The sequence below is a fragment of the Canis lupus genome, chromosome 19 (assembly GCF_011100685.1).
Source record: "Canis lupus familiaris isolate Mischka breed German Shepherd chromosome 19, alternate assembly UU_Cfam_GSD_1.0, whole genome shotgun sequence".
In the NCBI taxonomy this organism is placed as follows: Eukaryota; Metazoa; Chordata; class Mammalia; order Carnivora; family Canidae; genus Canis; species Canis lupus.
The window spans coordinates 38,811,481-38,835,035 of NC_049240.1; the positions used below are offsets into that span (position 1 = coordinate 38,811,481).

At 49.6% G+C, this 23,555-nt stretch overlaps 1 protein-coding gene across 1 annotated transcript in view; it reads right to left on the bottom strand.

Moving 5' to 3' along the window:
• Positions 1-620: 620 nt before the first annotated feature.
• Positions 621-23,555, bottom strand: part of TMEM163 (transmembrane protein 163) — a 224,792-nt gene continuing 201,857 nt past the window's right edge. The window contains 3 exon segments of the mRNA XM_038565060.1: positions 621-1,676; positions 2,829-2,970; positions 9,897-10,008. Coding sequence (XP_038420988.1) covers positions 1,616-1,676; positions 2,829-2,970; positions 9,897-10,008 — 315 coding nt within the window. The 3' untranslated portion in view covers positions 621-1,615.

Here is a 23,555-nt window from a genome sequence, read left to right on the forward strand (position 1 = left end):
TGAGGCCAGAACTCGCAGCTACTGCCTGCCTGGAATGCAGACACCCCGCAGTTCCCATCATGCATCTGTGGGACACAAGTCCCTAAAAGTGCCAGAGAAAACTCAAGTGCTTAAATTTGGGAGGGCACTACACCATTAGCTTCCCCTCCCTAAGCTTCTGTACTGTATGCTAGACACCGTGAGGAAAGAAATCTATTGAATCTTGCATTTCCCAGACCTGCTCATATAGTCAACCAACCCTTTCTTCCATGTGACGTATCCGTATCCCTTGGAACACTCTTCAAAATGCCGTTGGAGGAAGCCACGCAGGAGGTGTCGGATTGAATCAAGGTTAGTGACCCCTCAGAACGAACCACCTCCCCTCAGCTAGCCAGAGACAGGCCCCTGGGAGCAGAGGCAAGGGGGGCAGGGGGCAAGGCCCAGGGAGCATCATCCCGCAGTCCCAAGCACCACCAAATGAATGTGCAGCCCCTGCCCCTCACAGGGCCTGCAGCGCCCATCAGGACGGTCCTTCGGGGTCTCCCCACTCACCACCCCCAGGCACCAGGGAGGGACCCCTTCCATGGCAACAGAAAACCTGCCCGGCACAGTGACCACAACGCTCCAAGATAACCTCCCCGTACCATACAAAACAGGTAAAGGTCTTTATTGGTCAGACACTGTCACCTGGACAGGCAGCAGTGCCGGAGGTACAGAATGTTGTGTGACGGGGGAACATTTGTACGGAATCTACACCTAACGTTACATGAACAGAGAACATCTTGTTCCTGGAGGGGCAAGCCATCTCTAACAGACTGTAATGTACCATTACCACTTAACACAGCATATAGATATATGCATATATGGATAGATTATATAATTATTTATTACAAATAAACTGTAGTTTCACATCTCTCAAAAATGGATCCTGTTTTTACATGTATGTTCAGGTTCTGAATGTACAAGAAAGGGTCATGTGCTTAGTTCAACCATGCAAAGCTCATACGAGTATCACTAAGTACTTTAAAAATAGAATGGTCTCCTTTTGAACAAATCTGTTTAGATTCAGGATTAGTAAAACAGTATGAAACTAATGAAGTACCTTGGTAGAAATTAGAAAGTGATGTGGACTGATGGATCTGGGTATGTAAAGGGGTGAGGGACGAAAGGTATGGTCTTCCCTTAAAATCTGCCAGGAGATAAGAGACTCTGGACCTGGAGGTGGCCGGGGGGCCACGGGGAGTCCCGCGGAGGTGGGTCGGCTCGGTTGCTATCCGTTTCAGGCTGAGAGCACCACAGGGGAACTTTCTGCCAAGCAGAGATCTTACCCTACCCACAAGAATCTTTTTTTTTTTACTCCAGAAAATAGAAAAGGTCAGTTCTTGCTGGAGGTGGGGAGACCTGTCCCCGCTCCCGTGCGCGTTGTCCTAACAATGGTTGACGGGGGGCAGTGGAGCAAAGGGGAACAGCGCAGACTGACCTGCCGGGCAGACCTTGTTCCCATGAACACAAACTTTCCAAAAAAGAAACTGGATGTTCAGTGAAATATTGGCACCATCTGCCTGTGTGGAAACCTCGTCGTCCTGACGGTCTTCTGCGGACACAGAGCAGCGGGCTCTGGCCCCGCTGGCCACTGTCACTCAAACATCTCGTAGTGGCGGGTCTGCCTCACCCTGGGCACCATGTCGATGAGGAGTCTGCAAAACGGAAGCACAGAGGTCACCCCAACATGGACCCCCTGTGGCCCAGGGGCTTGAGCACTGGGGGAAGTAAACAGAAGGCTCTTTGAAAACTGTAATTCGTGTGCCATAAAACTCAACCTTTTAGAGTGAACAACTCCCTGAATTCACAGGTTGTACAAACCATAACCACCGTCTAATTCCAGAACATTTCCATCACCCCAAAAAGAAACCCCAATCCCACCTGCAGACATTCCCCATCTTCCCCTGAGGCCCACTGATCTACTTTTTGGGCTATTCTGGATATTTCCTCCATGTGGAATCATGTAACAGGTGGCCTTTTGTGCCTGGCTGCACTTGGTACCTGTTTTTGAGGCTCATCCACGTTGTAGCATGGAGCAACGCTTCATTCTTGGGAGGGGCTGAGGAATATTCTACTCTGTGGCTCTACTATGTTTATCCATTCATCGGTTAACAGACACTTGGGTTGTGTCTGCTTTTTGCCTACCATCGGTAATTTCACTGTGATCGTTCATGTGCAAGTCAGTACGTGAATTTGTATTTTCACTTCTCCGGAGTAGACAGGTAGCCAGGAGTGACAGTGCTGGGTCAAGTGGGGACTCCAACATTTAACATGCTGAGGAGCTACTCGGCTATTTCCAAAGGTGCCGTCCCATTGTACATCCCACCAGCAACGTCTGAGGGTTCTAATGTCTCCTCATGCTGGCCAACCCTTACTGTCCATCCCTCTTATTATAGCTGTCCTCATGGAACACAGGAAGCCCTTTAACAGTTAAAAACCCAGTGCCTTGGGGCACCTAGATGGCCAGGGGTTGAGCATCTGCCTCTGGCTCAGGTCGTGATCTCGGGGTCCTGGGATCGAGTCCCGCATCAGGCTCCCCGCAGGGAACCTATTGCTCCCTCTACCTATGTCTCTGCCCCTCTCTTTGTGTCTCTCATGAATAAATAAATAAAATCCTAAAATAAAAAAAAGGCAGACAAAAGTAAAACACTGCCCGCCACAATAATACCGGGCCCCTGCTGGGGGCTTTTCTAGTCACCTGACCTCACCCGGGCTCAGAAAGGTTCCAGGTGCAAGGTGTGACTGTCAGGAGTGGCCAACCGAGCATTCCCGGCCCCTGGGGAAGCAGAGACAAAAGGAGAACTTACTTGACCCCGTAGGCAAATATGGTGAGGCCGATCAGCACACCTATGCTGCCGTCCAGGTACCAGACCGCCGCGTTATGCTTGAACACCTCCGCACTCAGAAGAATGGAGAAGCCCATCACGCCACCCACGAGGGAGTTAAAGCCTGGAGAAACGGCAGAGAGAGGCTGACGGCAGGGCCAGGAGGACTTTCTTGGCCACCAGCGAGGCGACCCAAAGGCCAGGTGTGCCCCCACGACCCGGGCTTCCCCCCCTGCTGAATCTGCAGGGTCCAGGCCAGTGTCCGCACAGGACAGTCACACCCTGGGCGACTTCAACAGGTGGAGCGCAGTGATGGACGGTCCGCCGGGCCCCGCCGGCTGAGGGTTTCCACTCCAGGAAAGGACACGCCAAGCCTAGAATTTGTGACAAGGCTGCAGAAAAGGCCACCGGAACGGGGCTGGAGCTAAGGGATGCTGATGCGGGGCCACGGGGCGGAGCCGGGGCTCCCCGAGGGCAGGGTCTAGGTGAAGAGCAGCGTCAGCACGGGGGCGAGGCCGGGGTACACCCCCTTGCTCTGGACTGGGGTGCAGCCTCCCGTGGGCTCCGCCGGTCCCGGGAACCCGCCGACACCGTCGTCCCGCGCTCCGGCTGCAGGCGATGCCGTGCCCTTGGGGAGCGCCCCCCCGCCCCCCCTTCATCCCTGTGCCTGGACTCCTGCTCCTGAAGCTTCGCCCTGGGAGAAGCCGCCCCTCCACCTCCTCAGTCTCCTTCCTGGACCCACGGCACCCACACCCCCACCCACGCACACACACCTCTGCAGCCCCTCACAACTCTCGGAAGAGCCGTGTCCCCCATGCAGCCCGGCTCCCCCGCCCTGAGGTCACCAGTGGGCATGTTGCCACCCGCCCGGGTTCATAACCGGGGCCCCTCTTCGCATGGCTGGCTGGCGCCTCTCCCCTCCAGCCACCCCTTCCCAGTCCCCGCTGCTGGATCCTTCCTCTCTCCCCTGGGGGGGGGGGGCTGTGCAATGGTGGGAACCCCTCCGCCCTCCCCACACCGAAGTCGCCCTTCGGCCCCACCTTTCTGCTGAGCTGCGGACCCGCTCATAAGCATCTCAAACTGAACATATTCAAAGCAAACAAAATCTTAATTTCTGCCCCCGAACACCTCACCCTCTCACTACCTTCTCTGTAAACGCCGCCACCATCCACCCAGCTGCCGAGGCCAAAAAGCTAAGAGCCCACCCTTGACATCTCTCACACCCCAGATCTCACCAGTCTGGCAAGTAGTGCTTACCCGCTGTGCCCTCCCCAGCTCAGCACCCAACCCCGGCGCACCTGCCCCTTGACTGCACCCCTGCGACGGCCTGAGAACCCTCCCTGCTTCCCCCCTGCCCACATCTCCCGCCCGCCCTACACAGCAGCTAAAGACCTCCCCTAGGAAAGCTGCCCAAGTCTGAGGAACATCCAAACTTCGAGACCAACAGGAGCAGCCCCTCCTGCCCCCACCCCCCGCAGCCCGCACAGCCCTTCCCCGGGCTCCCACGCTGCCTCCTTCCCGGCTTGAACCCTCAGAGCCCCGAAGTGATTCCTCCTACGCGTGCTCACCCTCCTACCTTCTCATTCTTGCTGTTGGTTGGTCTCCAGGGAGCCTCACTTCCTAACATGGTGTTTTTACTATTTTTCTTTTTACAAACATCTCTTTCTTCTCCCACTAGAAGCACCAGCTTAAGGACAGGGGTTTTGTCCCTCTCGCTGTATTCCAAGCCCCAGAACAGTGGCTGGCACGTCTCAGGGGGCTCGGGTGATTACCGCATTAATTAATGAATTAATAGATGGAGGGAAGGAGGGCCTAGAACATGGCCTCAGCTGTGTCCGAGAGCTCCTATGAGCAGGAGCCAGGCTGATGGGACCCGAGAGAAAGGGCCTCCCAGCCCAGGCGGGGCCTGTGGCGAGGCCCTTGGAGGCACCACCTCTGAGGGGCAGGTTCAGAGCCCAGGGGAGGCTCAGGCCTCAACTGCAGGGCGCAGCCTGCGGCTCCCTGGAGGGTCAACGTCCCCACTCCCTTCTGCGGTCTGTCGAGGTTCAAGCCAGTGGCTTCCAACCCAGCTTCCCCTGAATAAAGGTGGTGGAGCCTGGGAAAGGCCAACAGCTCCGCGTTCCGCCCACCCGGGGGCCACATCCTGGGAGAGGGAGGCCGGACTCCTGGGGAGCCAGCAGCTACGAGGGCTTTTCCAGGTGTGGCCTGCACCTGCGCCGCAGCTGGGCCATCCCTGCGGCCACCCACAGCGCGCACCTCCGCCCCTCAGCCCGAGGCCTCCCCTGATGGCTGTCCAGCCTGGCTGGGAGCTCGCTGGGGGGGCCCTGAGCGGCCGCCTTGGCTCCCCCCACATCTCCACCTGTAACCGTGGAGGCGAGGACAGGCCGGCCCCCCTCGCCCCAGCGGCGCCTGCGAGCCTGACTGCCGCGGCTTCGGCACGCTCCCCGAGCTCGGGACGGCGGGGGAACTCCGCATCCTCGCGGTCTCCGCGCCGCACGTGGCCCCCGCAGCCGACCCTTCCAAACCCACGTACCGAGAGCATCCTGGGCCACCTGCAGCCGCTCGTCACCGCAGGGGCCGCTCTGTGCCACTGAGTCCGTCCCAGCCCCGGCTCACGGAGCTCCCTGCACTTCCTCCCTCTCTGCCCAGCCCGTGGCCTCGTCCTCCGCAGTCCATCCTCAGCTCTGCACCCACAGCTCCCTGCCAAGGGGGGCGGCCGGTTTCCCTCCTGTCCTCTGATCCATCAGGACCCGGTTGCCCTTCTCCCGGGCTGAGGAGCTGGCATCCTGGCCGTCCCTGGAGTCTTCCTGTCTTTTTTAACACACAGAATCAAAATAGTCCTCTTGGGGGGCGGGGGGCTCTGCACACAGCTTTTCCCAGAAGGCCACCAAGAGCACCGGCAGCGTCTATTCCTCTGTCACAGGCCACCTGGGCTAGTGTACGTCTTGGGCCTTCTCCACGTTGGGGGAATTTTATTTCAGGGTGAGTAGAAACAAGGGGAAGACAAGGAGCCGGCCACTGCCACCATTTGCTCCCCGCTCGTCTTTATGGGGGGCGGCTGGAGCCCTCAGGGAAGCCCGTGAGCTCAGGGAGGATGCAGAGAGCAGGTGAGCGTCCCCTCCAGCAGCCACTAGGTGTCCACTCAGCCCCACCAAGTCACCCGGCTCTGCCAGCCCCAGCCCGGCCAGCAGCTAGCTCACCACTTGGGCTCTACTCACCTTTGCGTGTGACAGAGCCTGACCCAGGTCAGCTTGACCTCTCATAAGCGTGCAGAGGAACATGGGCCGAGCACCCAGGGCCAAGGGGGCCCTTCTGGACCTGCTGTGCCACATCCTTCAGAATTTAGAGCCTTCCCAGCCAGCCTTTCCGCATGAACCCCGCGCTCACAGCAATGCCCCCCAGACCCCCCATCTGAACCCACAGCAGAGGGGGTCGAGGGCAAACAGAGCCCTACCGGCCACTCACTTCTGGGTGCTGTGCCCGCCCACCCAGGCTCACAGCTGGTCCCCATCCGCCGGTTAAAACCAGAGCTGTCGGAAAGAGTAGATGCTATTGTCAGTGTGAGAACGCAAGGGAACATCACAGGCCATCCTGATTAGAGGCTCCACTGCTCTGACCGTAATGACCGGGGGGGGGGGGGGGGGGGGGGCCTGTAAAATCAAGCACATTTTACCCAGAAAGAACGTTCTAATTAAAAATTTTCATGTGCTTGAAAACCATCACAGGCTCTTAGGGTTCCAGAACTTGAGGGAACGCGGAGAGTGGGCCCAGAACCCCCCCTCCTGCTCCCCACTCACGCAGGCCGCAGGCGGCTCTAGAGCCCAGCAGCTGGCTCCCCGTCAGAACTTCCCCCAGGACCTCTCCACAGTCCTCCCCTGTCTGACGGCACCATGAGCTTGCTGTGCAGAAGCAACCTACCTGCTAACCCAAAGCCGACGCCTGGGGCTGACAGCAAAAGCCTCACGTTGCCTGAATATTCAAAACCCCAACACCGAATGGGACGAGATCAACCACACACCATGGCACGGAGCGGGAGCATCTGGAATCAGCCCGTCACCCCCCTTTCTCTGAAGGTCTGCTTCTCGGCTGTAAGGACACGACCCGGGGACAAAGGGTCTGGAGGAGTCAGCCTGGCCCAGTTCACACACAGCCTCAGCGTGGGAAGGGCCACCACCCCAGGTGACGGAGAAGGCCTGTCCCCCTCCTTCCCTGCACGGGAAGCAGTTGGCTGAGCTTGCTTCCCTGTTGGAGAGGAGCCCTCGGGCTGACCCCTAGCCCTGGGCCAGACCACGAGAGGGGTAGTCCCAGGGAGGCGGCCACGGGGTGCCTTCCGGAGCCAGCCTCTCAGAAAGCCCCTGAGATTATAGGCGGGCCTGGCTTCAGAGCCCCATCCTGCCCCCGCTTCCCGGAGACAGGGACCAAGAGAGAGAGGAGATAGTTACACGTGGATCTGCTCACCGAAGGATGAGTACAACTGGGAGCTCAGAGAACACAACTGGCGGAGGCTGTAGTTCCTGCTTGTGGCCTGCGGGCACCCCCAGCAAGCAAGGCCCACCCTGCAAGGGCCCCTCATGGGTAACAGGCTTGGGGAGGGGTCACCGGCTGCCTTTGCTCTTTGCAGCAGTGCTCTCTGCCCTTTCAGGGGCTCTCTCATCAACCCCTGTGACATTTCGACCTTGAGCCCTGCTCAAGGTCCCTGCCACCCTCCACCCTCTGCCCTCACACTGTCCCACGGCGCCCTCTGCTCCCCACACTTCTCTCGCTCCTGCTCTCCTTCCCTGGGCTCTGTCTTCCACCTTGACCACTAGAGGGCTCTTTAGAAAACACCATTCGTGTCACCTTATGTATTAAATATTTAACAGAACATCCAGAATCCCACTGTAGACCTGATGTCCTGCAGGGTCTGCCCAAGCCCCTCACCCCTTGTGCCACTCTGACACCCCAGACTCTCTATGATCCCCAGGATGGCTCCCCAACCCCGCTTTCCGCCTGTGGGTGGGACAGTTTCCACTCAAACCATCCACTTCCCTTTGTCATGACCTCTCTCTGGTTCAGGACTGTAATGGGAACACTGCTTGTGTGTAGCCGATTTTGTGTGTGAAAATTACAAAGTCAGACATTATTAATCAAAAAAAAAAAAAAAAAAAAAAAAAAAAAAAAAAAACCCCAAAAACCTACTTCTCCTTGTGGTCTTCTCCATAAGCCACATAAAATGGTAGGTTAGAAGGACACAGAAGCCTAAATAGAAACTTAATACGTCGACTATTGAATGTGAAGACAGACCACCAGGCAAGGCAGGGGACCCTCATTCCGAGCCCCGCTTGTGGTGGGAGAGGGTGGGCCTGACTGCTGAGCCCACACCCAGGCTTCTGGGGGGGCGCCCCCTGTGTCTCCACTGTAGTCAAGGGACTAGACACATGCTGATGCTCTCCAGCTCAGATTTTCTGACTCAGGGGCCCAAATGAGGACTGGAAGAGGTGAGCCCGGGGAGCTGTGCTGATGGGTGCAGCCTCCCCCGGGCCCACCCTCCCTGGCCCTTGGGTCCCAGGTGAAGAGACGCGGAGAGGGAGGCGTGGACGCACGGCTGGGGAAGCCACGGCCCGGCCAGGCCTCTGCTCTGTTCAGCCTGCAGGGCCCCAGCAGAGCAGTGTCCCTCCGAGCAGCACTGCAGGACCTCAAGGGTGGCTGGGGAGCCCACACCCAGACACCCGGCTAATGCCCAGCCAGCCATCAGCTCTCGGCCAAGCGACCCTGAGCTCTTCACCCCCACGTAAAGGAGGACTCCGTGTCCAAAGGAGGCCTTTTCTTTCCCGGGTTAAAAAACACCAGATCACAGAGATCACAGGGAATGAACACTCCTCCTCAGATTCTGGGTCTGCCCCCCGAGAGGCGAGGGCACCCACACAGGCCGGGCTCCGATGGGACCCTGTACTAGGCTCGGCTTAATGCAAACTGCCTAGAAGGCCACGGCGTCTCGGTGGGTGACAGAGGCCTCCAAGACTGGCACGGGCCGTGGCCTCAGGCCTGCGTGCGGCCTTCTCGGGGGACGGAGCCACACATCCTTTTGATCTGGCTCTGGGTGAAAGCAAGGGACTTATAAATTCAGGTTTACGAGACAGAAACCTCAACGAGGTGGTTCTGATGGTGCAGCGGGAGCTATCGTGGCACCTAACACGGCGCCAGGCACCTACCACTCCGTAGACCCCAGCCGGCCCCGCGCTGCCGCGGCATCCCGCTCTGACCGCAGCAGACCCGGGACCCCACGAGGGAGGGCCGAACCCTGCCCTCACCCAGCCTGCCCTGGGAGTCGAGGAGCTGCCTGGGCCACCCAGCACCCACACAGGGGCCCGCGCATTGCTTGAAGGCAGAGCAGGGAAGAGGAGGGCTCAGTCCCAGTCACCGATCCTTTTACTATTTTGAGCAGCTTTTACTGCTTAGAAAGCTTTGGTTTCATATGGGCCCATGGCCTCCACAGCCCAGGGAGGAAGGGGCCATCCTGCAGGGGCGAAAGCAAACAGCAGGCCCTGCTCGAAGTGGCACTTGAGAAAGACCAGAGAGCTGGTGCCCAAAAGGTCCCGCAGGAGTGCTAGACACTACAAGGCCCATCTTCCCTGGACCCTGTGACACTGTGTCCTGGCCCCTCAGATTGGCCATGGAGGCAGCATCAAATCTCCGTGTGCCTGGCATGGACGGGGGTGCTGGTATAATCAGGGCTTCCTGGGTCCCACCTCAAACTCGCAGAATCCGAATCTTCAGGGGTCAGGCTCGGGACTCTGTACTGTTAACAGACACCACAGGCTGGGGAACCCCAATCCCCCCTGTTAAGAGGTCAGAGTGCAAGTGATTCGTGAAATTTATTATCTTCCCGGGGTGCAAGACATCTGTCCTGACATGGGAACCCTGAGGATCACTAAACAGCCTGGGGAGGGGGAGGACAGTGAGGAACAGATACCAAATTGTTGAGCTTTTCTGCAGGACAAGGCCCTGAGAAGCATCTTCCCTCACCGTGAGCTCAGCCACCGGGGATCAGGCACATTGGCCTTAACTCACCGTCTGTTATGAGTGCTCTGCTGGTCAGAACCTTCCCCAGCATAAACTTCAACACAGCCAGGATGCTGCAAAGGATCCCGCTTAAAATGGAGACGCTGAACAGGAAATCATCCTAGGAGAGAAAGTTCCAGATTTCAACAGTTCACCTCCTGCTTGAATAGATGATCTGCAAACCACTTGCCTTCAAGATCACCTTTGGTCCCAGAACAAATAATCAGTTGGGTATGCTGCCACCAGGTGGGAGTATCTTGCTTATTCTCATAGGGCAGTTACCTGTGTCACCGGGAATTGGACAAGATGATCAAAACCAGATTACATTCCCTTGGAAACTATTTCTTTTTCTTATTGGAGATTCCCCTTGACACTCCTCTGCCAAAATGTTTGGCAATCACTGATCAATAACGTAATTGGTCAGAATGCTATAAACGGGGCATGCTATGTGTAGTTTTTCATAAATCATTCAAAAAGCAGCTGGAGAATATGGGAACATGTAAGTACACCACGTGACTACGAGCACTTCAACACAGAGCCCACTGAATCGGCCGCACAGTCAATTATGGCTAAAGCGACTTAAAACCATGTTTTTTCCTTAAACTCACACAAGGCTATTAGACGTTCAAATATAGGCTTCAAGGTGGGGAAAAGGCATCTAAAAATATAGTCTGCTATTGACGTTATCTTAGCACTTCCTATAAGTTTCTACCTTAACTTTGCAAGCAAATGAGTGAGTCACACATGCAAAAGCCAGCACCGCTATCTTATGACATTAGGGCCCACCATCCTCCTCAGCTTAGTGCTCCCGTGCATCACTCCCATGAGACACAGCCTCCAGATTCTCTCCAATATTAAAACGCAACTTCCAGCAGAAATCTGATAAAGCATCAAGATACAAAAGAACTGATTCCTTAAGCATCTTATTACCCAAATCCACTAGCCTAGTGCCAGAAAGATGGGAAGAAGGAAGACATGGCCTGTTTTCCTGGCTTCAAAACTGAACGAAATCATTTGAAAAATCACCTCCCTGGAAACAAGATATCTGCAAGGCATCAAAGCATCTCCCCTAGAATACTGATCAATGGTGGTTTTAACATATGTCCCCAGATCCTCTGCTAATCCTTCTTCCATGAGGTGCGGCTTAATTCCTTCACTGTGGGCTGGTATCTAACAAATGAGGATGGAAAGGGGGAAAAGAGTGACTTTTGAGTGGAGTGGTCTGGTGAGTGATCTTAGACAAGTGATCAAGATTAGGAAGACCATTAATAAGTGATGACGGTATCATGCGCTTCCTGATAAGATGTGACCTGACGAAAAGAACGGGTCTTGGTGTTCTACTCAAAAAATCCATAACCACAGCTGAATCTTGAAAAAACACTGAACAAACCCACATTGACAGACAGTGTACAAAACTTCTGCCCTGAGCACTACTCTTCACGCATGTCAAGGTCACGAAACGCAAGGAACAAGCAAGAAACTGTCACAGGTTGGAGACTATGGAGACAGAGGACTAAATGCAACATGGTGTTCTGGACTGGATCCTGGAAGAGAAAAAAAGATATTCAGTGGGAAAGCTGGGAAAATTGGAATGGAGCCTGGAGCTTTAATACCTAGTAATCTCGGAGTTTGGGCAAACGCACCCCGGTTATCTCCATGAGATGTCAGGGAAGGCTGGATGAAGGATGTATCGGAACTCTCTGTAACATCTTTGTGACTCTTTTATAAATCTAAAATTATTTCTAATTTTAAAGTTCTTTAAAATAATTACCTCAGCGAATATTATGATTACTATTTTACCTCCTCAAATTATCAACAGGGATGATGCCAAACCTAGCATCTTAGGGCAGATCCCAAGTCCCTGCTGTGCATGAGGCCACAAAGCAGAGCCCACGAGGGGTAGGGGGGCGGGGGGCCAAGGAGCTCCAAATCACAACTCCCGCTGTGCAGGAACTCTGGCTAATCATGGGTGTCGGTGCCCAAAGGATATAATGCAATGGGTCGACATAGACCCAGTTGCTGACAGGATTCAGAAAGCCTAAGCTGGGGGAGACACAGTCAAGCACTTGGGACTCCAAATTCAGAGGCTGAATTCTTGCTTTGCTCACCTCGCTTTCTCATTCCATTCCATCTCTCTGCTGGTAATGCCTTCATCCCTAAATTCCCAGAAGTGGTGAAAATCTGTATGCACCCCATCTAAGTCCCAAAGAGCTGGGGTACCCTTCCCCATGCATCTTGAGAAGAGCCACTGTGATTTTAGCGGTCCTCTCCTGGGTCTGCTATCCCAGGGAGCTCACTGCTGAATGGGGAGGGGGCTTAGCTGAAGGGCAGTGAGGCACCAGTGGACATTTGCTCAAATCTGGACCCCAGTGTTTACTGGGGAAACAGACCCAAGCGCTGAAATCTCAGTTGTCTCTTCCACAGGGGAAAGGGTGATACCTGCAGCCCCAAGTAAGCAAACGATGTGCAGTAAATGTAGCAATTGGTGCTAAAGAGCCCAAGCACATCATCCATGCACTAACCTATCCCACCAAACAGCCACACTGAGTGCTAATGGCGAGCCCCAATTTTTTTCTATTATCTAGAGAAAAGTAGGCATGGTGTAATGGAAAGAAATATACGGAGGACTATGAGGCGACCCGCAGTGGCTTGTCAAGGCTTCACCCACATCATCAAGGCTGCTCCAGTGAGGGTCAAATGCAATTCCGGTCCACCTTCACAGTACTGGTTGTCCTTGCTCTGCTTCACCCTACACCCCACCGTCTCCCCTCCAGGCAGCCCTAGTGACTTCAGGGACAACAGTCTGCCAGATGCTGCTTCTGCAGCCCCCACCAGCCTGTAAACTCTCATCCCTGCAGTAAAGCCCTATTCTCTACCATCTAGAGTGGTTCTGGTTCTCTGCTTGAACCTGAAATACTATTTCAGAAGGATGCTTAAAACAGTGCCTGACTGCTGAAGAAGGTCGCTAAGAAGACACGACTGCTGGCTGACCTACCTGCAGGCTGGACTGGCAACTGGAGGCTCCCCGTCCCCGTCTGTCCTTGGAATGTGAGTCCCACTTGGCTTCCCCACTCCCAGAAGCTGCCCCAAGGATACAGCCTTGAAACAGAAACGTGGTATTGGGACTCTCTAGCCTGGGTATGTGACTGAACCCAGGTTAAACCTCTATATAAACTTTCAAGATTTGGTGGACAGGATCGTGGAAATCTAGTCATGTTGTGGTCAACCAAGATAAGCCTCACATGTAAGATCACTTACTTATAAAACCTACCATCTATGTAGGTTTGATGAGGACTCAAGTTTTGGAATGCAAGGTATGGGGCCTCTATTTGTGCCTGTATGTTTACATACGTCTACAGATCTATGGATCTATGTCATGTATGTGATGTTTTCATACCTCCAGAGGGCATTGCCAAAGGTACTCTGTACAAGAGCCCTATTTAATTGGCTTAAGGAAAAATAAGCTTTATTATCAAACATGTTCTTATGTAAAACTAAAACACGGTTTTCTTTCATCTGCTAAAAGGACAAAGTTTTCTTGGACTATTGGTCTTTTGATGAGATTATGAAAGGTTTTTCTTTACCTTTTAAGTAACCTGCCCAGAAAATGAAGATTCTGTTTTGTCAAAATAGTTTCCTGTGCCTCATGTTATCTTTATCAGGTCTTTGATTACTCAACAAAACTGAGTTTCTATTATAAGAGGTGTTTTTCACAACTATGTAACTTTCTTATTTGCCTTCAAAGTCTTTAATTAATCACTTTGATTAAATGGATTGTTTCACAGTGACCTGTGATCCTATTTAATCAAGTGTTTTTAAACATTGTATATTTTTGAGAAGCTTCCCAAAAATCAAATTCTCAATCAAGTCTTAACAATGAACTAACTTTGGGATTTTCCAGAGAGACCCACAGTATCTCAAAAAATGTTTTCTCTCTCCTTATGAAAAGAAGATGTTTAACTAATTAGGCTTATCTGATATGTTAAATTTCATGGGAAGCATTGTCAAATATGAATGATGCTAAACTTTCTTTAGGGCATACTTGTCTGAAATTCCTAAAAACCTAATATGTCCTAGTAAAATGTTATCAGTCATCATTTTAAAATGTATATAACACAGAAATAACCAAATTCTCTAGTCAATTACACTATAATAAACTCTCTTCAAATCTTTAGCCATGGCCATTTTTAAGTTTTTTTGTCATTTACAGTTTCTGTTTTATTCTGATGCTTTGGCAAAAAGTGTTCCTGTAAAAGTGCTTCATCATCAAGGAGATTCACGGAACAGATTTTGACTAGTAAAGGTTTCTGATAACTAAGATCAATTTGCCTTCATGTGGAAAGGACAATAATGAACATTTCAAGTATCCCTCAAGGTCACCTGCATAGCCCCACAATATGTCCTGGACCTGTCTCTCTGTCTTCCTTGCCCACATCAGTAAAATGGGCACATGACATCAATGTTAACATGTGAAGACTGCCTTTGCTGCAGGACACTGTACAGGCTTTGCTGGAATATCTGCAAGGGGAAAAATGGGCAGTGAACCCACAGAAAATTCAAGGCCAAGTGCTGCAAAAGGTTTAGAGAGTTGTTTGGTCAGGTAAGATGCTCATTGTCCCGGAAGCTATGATTGATAAGATGTAAGCCTATTTATCCCTTAAGAGTATAAAAAAGATGGAAGCCTTGGTAGGGATTTGGATTCTTAGGGGACTTATATTCCCCACCTGGCACAACGTCCCTTTCTCTTATGCCACCTGGGAAGGAAAGGGCACATATGGGACTGGGGATTAGAGCAGCAAGCCACCTTTGAGAAGGCAAGAATATTAATGAAGCAGATTAAAGCTCTGGGCATCTCCCAAACAGAGCTATGATTTGAGTTACATGTGTCTACGACTCCAGAAAACAGACAAAGGAGAGTGCCCCTAGGATTTTGGTCCCAGCTCAGGAAGGGGACAAAACTTGATAGACCCACAGAGCAACAGATCCTAGCACTGTGCATAGCATTGTTCCAGGTAGGAATGAACCACAGCAGGTAGGCTGCTAAGAGCTGTTCATGAACCCTAGCTCTTAACTGCTGGCATCAGCAGTTGGGCTATCCTCAAGAAATTAACCCTATGGCTTAGAAAATGAGAAGCACTAAAAAAAAAAAAAAAAAAAGAAAAAAAAAAAGAAAATGAGAAGCTAAGGGATGGATGACTCACAAGTGGGGTCATAATGTATGGAGGGACTTTTGGGTCTACCTGTGAGAGCCTGAGGCAGCAGTTGCTAGTAAAGCATTGGCTATCCCTGGCAATCAAGAAGCTCGTGCCCTGGGGGGGGGATTGATACCTTACCTCAGAATAAGACACCCAGCAACTGACCATTTAATAGATACAGAAGATCGGATCTATAGAAGGTGGCCACCATAATGCCAACCTGAGATGGCACATTGCCAAGGATGCCAAATTGCACTTGAAATAGAGTGACTTGATGATTAGCGATCTAACAGTCATTATGTATTATGTCATATGTATTCTAAAACACTCAAGGCAGCCACCAAAGGAGTCCAAGGCCAGCTACCAGAGCTCCCAAATGGTGAGGGTGGCAAATTGATTATACTGGCCCCCACCCTCTGAGTGAGGGTTCTAAATATTCTCTGGTTTGTGTGGACCTACCCTAAGCTTTTCCATGTTCCTACGCAAACCAAGCTGCCCCCAGTAGGGGATTTAAAAAGCCTAGTGCCACGTATGGATACCCTTGCCAAATATACAGTGATCAAGAGTCACATTTCAAAGGTCATGATGTGCAAGACAGGCAAAAGAACATGACATGGAATGCAGGTTCCATCTTTCCTATAACCCAAAAGTAGCAGGATTGGTAGAAAAGAAAAAATAGAATATTAAAGCAGCAGATTAAATTACTAACAAGTAAAACCACCTTGACTGGGTGGACTGAAGAACTGTTCTAGGTTTTAATACATTTAAATGATCAACCAGAAGGGTCTGTGACCCCGTATGCCAGACCAGGGACCCCTGCTGAGGGCCCCAAGATCATAAACCTACAGAAACTTCATTAAACAGCCATTGCCCTGACTCTGTGGATCAACATGCTGTGCTGCTGAGACCACCAAGCCCTATCACACCATGGAAAGGAATTAACTACTAGAATTTGCAATGCAATGTCCTGCCAAGATGGCTAAATCACTTCAAAACCCTCAATGAGGGGGAATTGATCTCTACTGGAACCCCATTACCCTGATGCACATCGGACCTGCTGAAATGCACTACCTTGGATGGAATACGCACCACTGAAAGAGGGAAAACACTGGGGATCCTGGTCTGCCAAACCCGTCTCCCAGATCATCCATCTCCACAGGCCTGACAGTGTTGCCTTCCCCAACCAACACATATAATATGTACAACCAAGTCAAGTTTCTTTCTTTTTTTTAATAGATTTATTTATGTTAGAGAGAGAGAGAGAGAGAGAACACACACGCACGAGCAGGGGGTAGGGGCAGAGAGAGAGGAAGAGAGAATCGCAAGCAGACTCCACACTGAGCGTGGAGCCTCACAAGAGGCTCAATCTCATAATCCTGAGATCAAGACATGAGCTAAAACCAAGAGTCAGATGTTAACCAACTGTGCCATCCAGGTGCCCCAACCAGGTCAAGTTTCTAAAGTTGCCAACCTTGCTATCCTCAAAACTAGATGGGCAATTTTTGTTTCCCCCTGGTACAATCATTTGACTGCCATCTTTGTTCCTTCTGTTGGCCTGGAGTATGTTATAGCCACCCAGAAAGCCTTAAATGATAACCAAAAGGCCTGTCCTTACTAAAATATCTGTAATGAGAAACCTGTCCTCCGAAATCGGAGGGCCTTGGACATTACTATTGCACCATTAAGCAAACAAAAGGTTTTATATTCATATCTGATGAGTCTGCTAATGTGTTGTCTTTATTAAATCACATGAGGGCACAAATGAATACCCTCAGTGATCTGACCCCCAGCCTAGGGCACTTAATAAATCATTTGGATCATGGGGCTCTTGGTGGAAAAAGTTATCACTGATTATGAGAATTATTAACTTCTTTTTTCTCTTGCACATGTCTGCATGGTTGCTGTGGCATCTGCGTCCAATGCAGCCCAAGAGCTGCCAAATGAGCCACCTCCATGCTCCAGAAGCCCCTTGCTTGACCACTCATGGCAAACTGTGGAACAGAGGGCACATAAGATTGTAAAAGCTGATCATGAGAGGGGAAATGTTGGAAAAAGTCACAAAAAACAATGATTGGGGGCACCTTGGTGGCTCCAATTCTTGGTTTCAGCTCAGCTCATGATCTCAGGGTCGTAGATCGAGACCCGTGTCAGGCTCTACACCCAGCGAGGAGTCTTCTTGAAATTCTCTCTCCCCCTCCCCTTACTCTTTAAAATAAATAATCTTTAAACACACACACACACACATAGACCACCAGTTGACCTCCAAACTGAACCTGAGCAATTGAAGGCTCCCCATCCCTCCTCTGTCCTTGGAATGTGAGTTCCACTTGCCCACCCTCCTACTCCTAGAAGGTGCTCCAAGGATACAGCCTTGAGACAGAAATATGGTGTTGAGGCTGGACTAGTTATGTGACTGAACCCACTTTAACCTCTATATAAACTTTCAAAATTCTGGCAGGCAGAAATTACTCGTCTTGCAGATGCCCAAGACAAGCCTTAAAGTTAAGTTCCCATGCTTATCACACCTGCCACCTACCAATCTGGAGCAGGCTGTCTCTCTTTGGTGTCTCCCTGCCCTCTGCTTACGGGGGATGGTTTCAGATTATACCCGGGAATCTTCCAAGGGGATTGCAAACTAACACTGGCACAGAGTAAATGCTATATTTAAATGTAGAGAAGCCAATATGCAAAACCCAGGCTTTTCTGTCTGTGGATTCTTTCTACAAACCATCCTCTGCTTTCAGGATCAGATCTGAAGGAACAACTGCCTTCCCAAAGCCTGGGAGAACAGAGACTGTGGCTATCTCAAGGCCTCACCCAGATCCAGGAGGCTTTGCTCACTATTGCTGCACTGATCTGCCTCCAAAACAAGTAAACCCTGCAGAAGAACCCAGGAAGGACCTAGGCTAGCACAGGCCTGCCAACTGCCTCTTCCAAAACCAGCTTTCAATATCCTAGAAGTCCTCTGTAATTTCCCCACTCAAGCCCACCTGGCTCCCTGCTCCCCACGTAATGTCAGAAATGTAGTCATCAGCTTGCTGGAGACATTGAGTCCCTGCTATGGACTGTTTGTGTTCCCCTAAAATGCCTATGTTGGGCTCCTAATCCCAAAACAATGGTTTTGGGGCCAAAGGATGAGGCCTTTGGGAGGTAATTAGGATTAAATGAGGTCTTAAGGATGGGGCCCTCATGATGGGATCTGTGCCCTTCTAAGAAGAAGAAGACATTTCTTTTGCTCTCTCTACCTGCATATCCTGAGAAAGGGCCAGGCAAGCTACTAGTGAGAAGGCAGTTGTTTATAACCCAAGGAGAGATTTCTCCTCAGACACTGCTCCTGTTGGCACCTTGACATTGGAGTTCCAGTCTCCAGAAACAGTGAGAAATAAATCCCTGTTGTGTAAGTTACCAAATCTGTGGTGTTTTGTTATAGCATCCCAAGCTGGCTGAGATGATCCTGAGTATAATAAAAAAGGGAGTTTCTGAGAGGATTACTTCCCAAGGATCAGGAAGCCAGAGCAGATACGGCTAATGATGAGAAATTGCAACCTGAGCGGGTACGTACCACTGCTGACTTCTTTCAGAGTCATGTCTCTATTAATTCTCACAACCCAGCCAAGTGGGAATCTGAAGTGGAGAATCAGATGCACAGAGGCCAAATGACTTGCCCAGGGTCACACAGCTAATGGGGGGACCTGGATTTGTTCCCAGCTATAAAATGTACCAGAGTACCTCCTTTATGGCCTCGTAAATATCCCTCATGTTCCTAAACTGTGGACTCTGTAAAAACAGAGAAATTGCCTTTTCCTGGTTAGGTATTCTGTTTTCACTGTTAACAACACTGAGCCCCCATGATTTCTCACAGCTGAGTCTTTACTTAATCTGAGCAAAAAGGTTCAAATAAGTCAGCTACTCACTCAGAAGCCGAAGACAAATACATAGTCAAGTTAAGTGATACATAGATTATATCCATGCAGCCAAAGCTTCTTTATGGCTCTGTAATGATACAGGCCTTTTATAACCATCTCAAAGCTATAAACAATTGATACACTTGACCACACAAAAATTAAAACAGATGCAGGGAATATGTTATAACAAGTACAAACTCAGAAAAAATATTTTCACAAAGTGTTAACCTCCCTTATAAAAAAAAAGAGCTCTTAGAAATCTGTAAGAAAAAGGCCAAAACAAAACTAACAGAAAAATGGGCAAAGGACACTTAGAAAATGATAATGAATTTTAAACACATGAAAGATACTTAAGCTCACTCATAAAAGAAAAACAAAATTATACGGCAATATCATTTTTACCTAACCAAAAGGATTATTAAAAACTTTTGCTCCTTGAAAGACATTAAGAAAATGAAAAAATAGTCCAAAAAATATTTGTTAAAGGATTTGCATCCAGAATATATTAAGATTTTCTATGACTCCCTAAGAAAGCAGATGAGTCGTTCTTAATAAATGAGAAGATTTGAATAAACATTTCACCAAACAAGATATATGACTAGCAAGTAAGCGCATGAAAAGACAGCCAACATCATCAGTCAACAGTCAACATGCAAAACTGCACATTAGAATCAGTAAAATTAAAGAGATAAGACCAACTGCAGTGAGGATGTGGAGCGACCAGAATTCTCGTATACTGCTAGGAGGAGTATACATCCTTGTATGTATATGTCACTTTGTAAAAACAGATGGGCCACTCCTCATAAGTGTAGACTTACCACAGGACTCAGCAATTCATTGGTATTTCCAAAAGAAACAAAAGCTTGTGTCCACACAGAAACCTGTCCACCAGTGTTCTAAGCGCTTTTTATAGTGTCAAAAACCTGAAAACAACCCAAATGTCCAACAACTGGTGACTGGAGAAACTGTGATGCATCCATACAATGGCCTACTATTCAGCAGTGACAAATCATTATGCTAAGTGAAAGAGAACAGGCACAAGAGACTAAATAATTTATTATTTCTCTTATATCGCATTCTAGAAAATGAAAACTATGCTGATAGGAAGCAGATCAATGGTTAGGGAGAAGGGTGATTAATGACTTCAAATGCGTATGATGGGACTTTTCTAGACTGACAGTATTCTCTGTATTTTCATGGTGTTGGTAGTTCTGTGACTATGTATCAAGGGGCACCTGAATGGCCCAGTCAGGTAGGCATCTGACTCTTGGTTTCAGCGCAGGGTAGCCTGTAGCCTCAGGGTTGTGAGAAGAGCCCTGCATCAGTTTCCACGCTCAGCATGGAGCTTACTTGTCCCTCTCCCTCTGCCTCCTCATGCCCCTCTCCAACTCACACTCTCTCTTAAATAAATAAAATCTTTAAAAAGAAAAACCAAAACCTCATCAAATTCCATGGGTGAATTACTGTATGTACACTGTATTTCAATCAAACTAATTTTTAAAAAAGAAATTTATCTCAGGGATCCTTGGGTGAAAATTAGTATTATTTACATAATTCAGCTTATGCACATTATCATAACGTACATAATCTCCATTATCATAATGTGAGACTGAAGACAGAGATCAAAGCATAGTCATTATGAAGATTAAATCAGAAACTTAGAGAGGTCAGGGGTAGAACATGGACCCAAAGGGTCTGACTTCGAATCTCATGAATTTCCTACTGATGTATTTGCACTGTCTGAGTGAGTCAACACTCCTTTTTATAGACTTATCTCAAGTGTTTCCTCCTCTAGTAACTATTTCCTGACAACTCAAACTCTACCAACTGACACTTGCACTCCACACCCCCTCACTGTGGACCAGGTTCACATGTGTCTCGTGACTCAGCCTTGCACTTGCTTCCTACACTGTTTCTCTCTCCTACAAGCTCACTAAGAGGAAAGATCATTTCTCATTCACTGCAGTATCCATCTCTGTTGCAATAAAAAACGTTTATGACATGTCCCCATACCAGTTGAATGGCTAGTATCAAAAAAGACAAGAAAGCAAGTGTTGGTGAGGATATGGAGGAAAAGGAACCCTCCTGCACTGTTGGTGGGAATGCAAACTGGTGCAGCCACTGTGGAAAACTATGGAGGCTCCTCAAAAAAAGTAAAGATAACACACACACACACAAAAAAAGTAAAGATAGAACAACCCTATGATCCATAATTCCACTAATGGGTATTTACCCAAAGAATACAAAAACACGAATTCAAAAAGATACATGCACCTCTACATTTATTTCAGCATTATTTACAACGGCCAACATATGGAAGCAACCTAAGTGTCCACTGATAGATGAATGGACGACGAAGGAATAGTATACATATACCAGAATATTACTCAGCCCCAAAGAAGGAAATTTTGCCGTTTGCAACAAACAACACAGATGAACCTAGAGGGCATTATGCTATGTGAAATAAGGCAGAGAAAGACAAATATAAGGCATATGATTTCACTTATATGCAGAATCTATAAAACAAATGAACAAAACAATAACAGTAAGAAACAGACTCATAAATACAGAAAATGAATGAGTGACTGACTGCCAGAGGGAAGGGGAATGGGCAACACAGGTGAAGGGGAGTAAGTATGAGGTACGACCTTCCAGTTATAAAATAAGTAAGTTATAAGAAAAAAAGTACATGTAGGGAATATAGTCAACAATACTGTAGTAACATCGTATGGTACAGATGGTGTCTACATATACTGTGGTGAGCATTTGTAATGTATGTAATTGTTGGATATGTTATACACTTGAAATTAATATATGTCAACTATACTTCGATTAAATATTTTTTTTAATTTCTGATATGAACTTCGACACTATTACAGGGATGTCAAAATCATAATCCGCAAAGTCTTTGACAGCCATTTTATGAAAGACATAGAAATGTGTATCCACATAGTCACTGTCATCTTAACCCTCAGTGACAGTCAGGAGCAGAGTGTTAAAAACCTAACTCAGGGGACACCCGGGTGGCTCAGTGGTTGAGTGTCTGCCTTCGGCTCAGGGTGTGATCCCAGGGTCCTGGGATCGAGTCCCGCAACAGCCTCCCCACAGGGAGCCCACTTCTCCCTCTGTCTATGTCTCTGCTTCTCTCTTTGTGTTTCTCATGAATAAATAAATAAAATCTTAAAAACAAACAAGCAAACAAGCCTAACTCAGTAAAGGCAATCTGGGGTGAAGGGAGCACACAGGGGAGAGGCCAGGCTGACCGGTTCTCTAATGATTAAATGGGATGCTGGAATATACCTTGAAATGGGAAGGAACACCACCCAGGGAGTGTTCTTGAGCACCAGCTGTTTCCCTGGACTGTTGGAGGGAAGCAGGACATTGGTGGTGGCAAGAATGAAATTCTGTGAAGCCTGACCCTCACACTCATGCTCCCAGAGACCAGACAGACATGAGCTGGGTCTGAACATAGCCCCCTGCTCTCTGCCAGCCAGGGCTATGGGACACAGAGGCTTCATGGCGAGAACACTCCACCTGCCCATCACCAGGGCGGCTGAGTTCCTCCTGCCCTGTGGGCAACAGTGCATGACCCCCCAGCCCAAACTTCAGGACAGCTTAGAAGCCACCTTGACCTGCCCTGAACACGGCCTCTACCCTCCAGATCACACATGACAAAGGCCAACAGTCCATCTGAGTGGAGTGCCTTTCCACAAGCTAGTAATGCCTCTGAGATTTTCCAACTTCATTGATCCCCAAATGTGAAAAGCAACATGTTAAGTCAATGGAACAAAAAACAAAAAACAAAAAACAAAAAAAGGAATTCCGAGAATCTGACAGATCGCCATTGTACAAAAAACCTTCCACCCCCAACTCACGGGTCTGCAGCAAAATGAACCCTGTCTTGCCTTAGAGACCAAGTCACTGAGGCACATCCCCAGCATCTCCTTGGCCAGTCCCCCAAATCTGGCCCACAACTGGACAAGAGAGAGCATACCTTCTGTATACACATGAGGTGGTCTTAAAATCACAGAGCATCAGATCTGGAAGGACTTAGAGACCATCTAATCTACACGGCAGGTGGGGAAACTGAGGCTCTGAAAAAGCAGGTGGCTTTCCCCAAAGATATGAGAGAAATAGCAGCAGAGCTCAGAGGTCCCAACCATGCTCTGTGTCTCCCTGGACAGCGGACCACTATCAACCTCTTCCGATTTTCTAAGCCCAGCCTGGAATGTGATGAAAGCCACACAGCTAGTTTTAGGATTCAAAGGCAGATAGGGGAGCGTTGATAAATCTTGACCTGGGGAGGATCCTGGCGCCGATGTGTGATATTAGCTACTGTACACCAGCTCAGGAGAGTTTGGTCTGCAAGATCCGGACCTTGGGCCCCTCGGCTCCAGGAGAACAGGGGGCCCCTGCCCTGGCCCACACTGTCCGCTGACCTGGCGGCAGATAAAAGTCACCATGACCTGCTATGCATACACTGAGAAGATGAAGATGAAGGTCTTTTCACCTCCTCACAGTAAGCCAAGCCCAACCAAACCAGCTGGATGAAGCTGACCCCTCTGCCC